The following is a 5000-nucleotide window of genomic DNA, read 5'->3' on the forward strand; positions in this document are numbered from 1 at the left end:
ACTGTCATAGCTGAAACACGCAGAGATTTCCAACAATGGAACATATTTTTAATCATATCTTCTCATTCAAGGTGACTGAATTTCCAAGTAATATCCATACATTTTGACTTCCAAGATGGATATCCAAGAAAGTAAAGAATAATCCAAGGTATGGCTTAGAGGTGGCAGAACTTTTTATGCCTCTCTGCATCTTTATGAAGTCGTCTAAGTACACAATTTCTGTTGACATTTTAGTGAGGGAAAAGCCAAGACACTGACCTTTCCCTCTGTCTGTGTTAAAAATGGATATACGTATTTGCCTCCACGGGGCCTGAAACCTGTGTGCTCCGCTGTGCTCTGCTCTTAATGTGTAAATGTCAATATAACTGTCTGTGTATTTCTGCTTTTGTGAGTCTACAGTCTGCTGTGTGACCCCTATTTGTTTGTGAGTGATTTTATTTGGTTGCAATATATAGTAAAGGCAACATCCAAAGATACCATGTTTGTCATACAAACACATTTCCCCCTGAATTAAGTTGTTAATTTCCTTCAAGATCGAATCTTTTCCCCCCCTATATCACTCAACCCTTTCAAATGATTTTTTCTACTGATACGAGTGCCCAAAAGCCAGCCACCAGTAGTTTTTATAAAGCAATTCCAACAAGCATACAAAGGACATTTTATTCAAACATTGTGTATGCAAGTACAAATGTCAGCCAGCATTTTGTAAAAAGAGCATTTATTTCAAAGTTTGTCCGCTTCGTAGTCTGAAGCACATCATAAAGCAACGGTACAATGTTCATAAAATATAAGTGTGATGCTGTAACATTTTTCTTACATGTTGAAATACTGATATCTGTATGTATACTAAAATAAGAACTTTTAAAATTGTACAAATAGTTACCATAAAATTGACATAGAAATTAGCCATTTTTTTTCTTCTCACTGCGACAGGACAGATTGCTATTTTCTCACAAGGGAGAATAACATATACGTCAATAAAGAAACAAAGAAATGAAAAAAAAGAAAAACAAATGCAAATAAGTAATAATCAATAAAATAATAATAATAATAATAATAATTATAATAATAGTTGAATAACAAAAAAAGAGATTGCCGTGAAACCAATAGGCGCAATTTTTGATCCTCAAAAGACGATTCCGCACACTGCACTGTACATACACTATATGTAGTTCTGCTTGCTTTAGGATATATCTTTTCAAGTTACAAAAGAGAAATGCACTGCGTTGCAAGAGTGTCTGTATTTTAAGGCGTTTTTTTGAGCTCACAGGTCTTTCTCAGTCACTGATCATTGGTGAAGGTGAACAGGACAAGGGGGAGTTCGAGTTCTTGATTCGAGAAACACACACACAGTCACATGTTTGCTGTCTCCATCTGGTTCGGGTGGCATAAAAAGAAGACAATGAGTTCAGCAAATAAAAAACGAAAAAAATAAAAAATGAAAAAGAACTTAGGAATCCACAGATGGAACACCAGGCCAGTCGCTCGCGCGCGGCCAGTCCAAGGTTTTGTGGCGGTGTTTCTACGTATGTTTTTTTGTGTTTTGTTAATAAGGCAACTGTTTTCTTCATCTTTCCTCCTCTTCCTCTTCGTCGTCTTCGGCTTTGTGAGCTCATTCACAGTATCAACCATCCTGTGTTTCTCTGTGACGTCAACACCATCGCTCTAATCTGACCTGCTACCCTACGAACAATAGGTCCTGCAACCCTACTAACAACATAATCGTGAACTAACACTGTGATTGATTCTTACCCTTCCTTTGTCTTTGTTTCTACATAAAACGTCATTTACATACCATACATCCCACAGAGGTGCCTCATTTATTATTATTATCATTTATTATTATTATCATCGTCATTTATACCTTTATACCATTTATACCAGTAATATTATTACTTCACTCTCTTCAACATTCTTTCTCTCTTTCCATCCCTGTCTGTCTTTAGCGCTCTTCCCAATCCATCATCGTGTGAATATTCAAGCCTATTCGTCAGCCGCTGCTGCTACCCCCTCATAATACTTTTTCAACTGTTCCCACACAGGGACAAAGTATACTACATGTATACTCCAAAAAACAACAAACTAACTAACTAAAAGTTTACTATAAATAGATGGACTCATGGTTGTACTTATAGTAAACTTCACACACTGCACATAGTTAGTTGGCAGAGATGGTGGAGGGAGGGGGAGAGAGAGGGAAGGAGGGAGGGAGAGGGCTGGTGTAGGTAGGTAGGTGAGCTGGGGCGAGGCCAGGGATTCAAGTGGTCAAAGGGGACATCGGCGTTGGGGAGAGTGGGTAGGTAAGGGTCGTACTAGTGGTGATGGTGGTGGTGGCGCTTTGGGTGGGGGGGATTTGGGTTGGGGTAGGTGTAGTTTCCATGTCGACAAAAAAACACGTTTCACGTTAGTTGACGTTGACGTTAAGAGTCTTCCGCCGAGTCTTTGGTTCCGTACAGGTCGGCCAGCCTCTTGAAGCGTGGCCCCCAGCTCTGCAGGTAATCATAGTCCAGATCCGAGTCTGTGGTGACGGACTCCAGCGAGCTGAGCGAGCCCGCCACCGACCCGCGCCCCTCGTAGCCGTAGATCTGGATGGAGTCGTAGGGGGGCGCAGTGGGGTCGTTGTCTGCATCTGCGATGCGCGTCTTGATGAAGTCGTCCACGTCTACGCTGGCCGCCGCGGGCCGGTCGCCGCCGGGTCTGAGGGGATACGCCAGCTCGGGCTTCATGTCCTTGCGCGGCAGGAAGCCGTTGGCGCCGTCGGGGTTCTGCAGCGTGGCGATGTCGAAGGCCTCCGTGTCCTCCTCGCCGCCGCCCTCGTCGTCGTAAGTGATGATGTTTTCGCGGATGTCCTCCTCCTCGAACACGATCAGAGGCTCCTTCTTCTGCCGACGCAGGGCCACGAACAACACCACGATCGCTATGGGAGACACAGAGAAACACATTGCATTACATTACATTACATTACACTTAGCTGGGCCACGATCAACACCACGATCGCTATGGGAGACAGAGAGAAACTACTTTTAGAATTCTCACACACCTCCTTTTGCCAGGTGCATAGGAGTGGAACCACTGGGTCACCAACGTAGAGACAAAGAAGCTTCCGCACACTGTTCGCATTTTCATTCCGAGTTTCATTCCAATTGCTTGAAGAAGGTCATTAGACCGAAACGTCGCAAGTAAAAACTCTCCAAATGTGAACACTGTGCGGGAGCTTCTTTGTCTCTAGACAGAGAGAAACATATGACATTACTTAACACTAAGCCGACAGTTAGAGTTTAGAGGGTATTGGTTACAGTCCCTGGAGCAAAGTGGGGTTAGGTGCCTTGCTCAAGGATAGCCATGGATGATGGTAAGGGTGGGACTAAAACCTGCAACCCTCTGATCTAATACAAGCTATAACCATTGAGCCATGGCTGCCTTACAAACACATTCTAGAACACAGACAGCACAACAATGACTAAGGGAGAGAGACAGATTAAGGTTAAAGTGGGATTTTAGCAAAATATAATAACATACATATAGACACATTTTGGTAACACTTTATTTTAAGGATACATCTATTAGCACTAATACATACAATGTTAATGCCTGCATAAGTAACTTGTAAGGCATGTACTAAGCAAATGCTAAACCCTACTAGGTTAAATTGGTAATAAATCCCTTATTATGCATGGACAAGACATTTGCAAATGCATGCCTAACAAATGTTTGATTTTGCTTTGTACATGCCTTACAAGTTACTTATACAGGAACATTGTATGTATTAATGCTAATAGATGTATCCCTAAAATAAAGTGTTACCCACATTTTCAAGTGTTTAAAGTAGTGCAGATGATTGGGCGTCAGGGCCCCCTTGGCTCTTGGGCGCCTGGGCCTAGGCCTGGGCCCAGTAGGCCCGTCAAGTAATCCGTCCCTAGCGGTGTATTGAATCTCAGGCATGTAATCACCATTGTGAGTGCGTGTAGCGATGCTGCTCCTTTTAATAAATAATCTAATCAGATGCTAACTACTCTGTCAACCATCTGTTCTATTAATACTTAAACTGCGCTGGCGATGTGTTGTGAGTGAAGTGAAGTGGATGAATATAGATGTACGCACTACGCAGATGTGGTGTGTGTGTGTGGTTGTGTGTGTGTGTGTGTGTGTGTGTGTATTTTTCTGTTGTACACGGATCAAATGTAAATATTAGGAATGCAGTTCCTTCGGAAGACAAGCACACAGCAGCACACACATTGTGATGTACATTAAATACCGCTGCGGCGCTGAGAACGCATCTGTGGATTACTGTTTAATGCTTATGAGAACGCTACGCAGCCGCCTCAGAAGTGCTGACTACGAGACGACAGCGCCGATGACACTGCTGCCAATAATAACAGTAATGATGACAATGGTGATGATGATGAAGATGATGATGGTGAAGAAGATGAAGGTGATAATGAGGATGATGGTGATGATGAGGATGATGATGATGGTGACAATGATGATGATAGTGATGATTAATAGTGATAATAGCTCATTGAACAGTGATATGTCCCTCAGATGCACTGCAAGACAAACGTTATGGCAGATGTTGTGTGTCTGCCATTCATGTGTGTCTCAGGCCTACTTGGTATGTACAAGGATACAGGGCAGTATGGGGATGAGCTTACACCAGTAGGCAGGATGAATGTGTGTGTGTGTGTGTGTGTGTGTGTGTGTGTGTGTGTGTGTGTGTGTGTGTGTGTGTGTGTGTGTGTGTGTGTGTGTGTGTGTGTGTGTGTGTGTGTGTGTGTGTGTGTGTGTGTGTTTTCGGGGCTTTTCTGGCTTATTGAGCTTTATTTCGACAGGAGAATGTGAAAGGAGGCTGGGAACGAGTGGGAGACTTTGTGTCTGTGTGTGTGTGTGTGTGTGTGTGTGTGTGTGTGTGTGTGTGTGTGTGTGTGTGTGTGTGTGTGTGTGTGTGTGTGTGTGTGTGTGTGTGTTCGTGTGTCTGTGTGTGTGTGTGTGTGTGTGTGTGT

The 5000-nt window shown here is 43.1% G+C and overlaps 1 protein-coding gene across 1 annotated transcript in view; it reads right to left on the bottom strand.

The window, feature by feature from the left end:
* Positions 1-713: 713 nt before the first annotated feature.
* Positions 714-5000, bottom strand: part of cdh11 (cadherin 11, type 2, OB-cadherin (osteoblast)) — a 134528-nt gene continuing 130241 nt past the window's right edge. Inside the window, exon 12 of the mRNA XM_063188968.1 lies at positions 714-2917. Coding sequence (XP_063045038.1) covers positions 2421-2917 — 497 coding nt within the window. The 3' untranslated portion in view covers positions 714-2420. The remainder of the gene's footprint in view (positions 2918-5000) is intronic.

Source organism: Engraulis encrasicolus, chromosome 22, assembly GCF_034702125.1.
Source record: "Engraulis encrasicolus isolate BLACKSEA-1 chromosome 22, IST_EnEncr_1.0, whole genome shotgun sequence".
Lineage (NCBI taxonomy): Eukaryota > Metazoa > Chordata > Actinopteri > Clupeiformes > Engraulidae > Engraulis > Engraulis encrasicolus.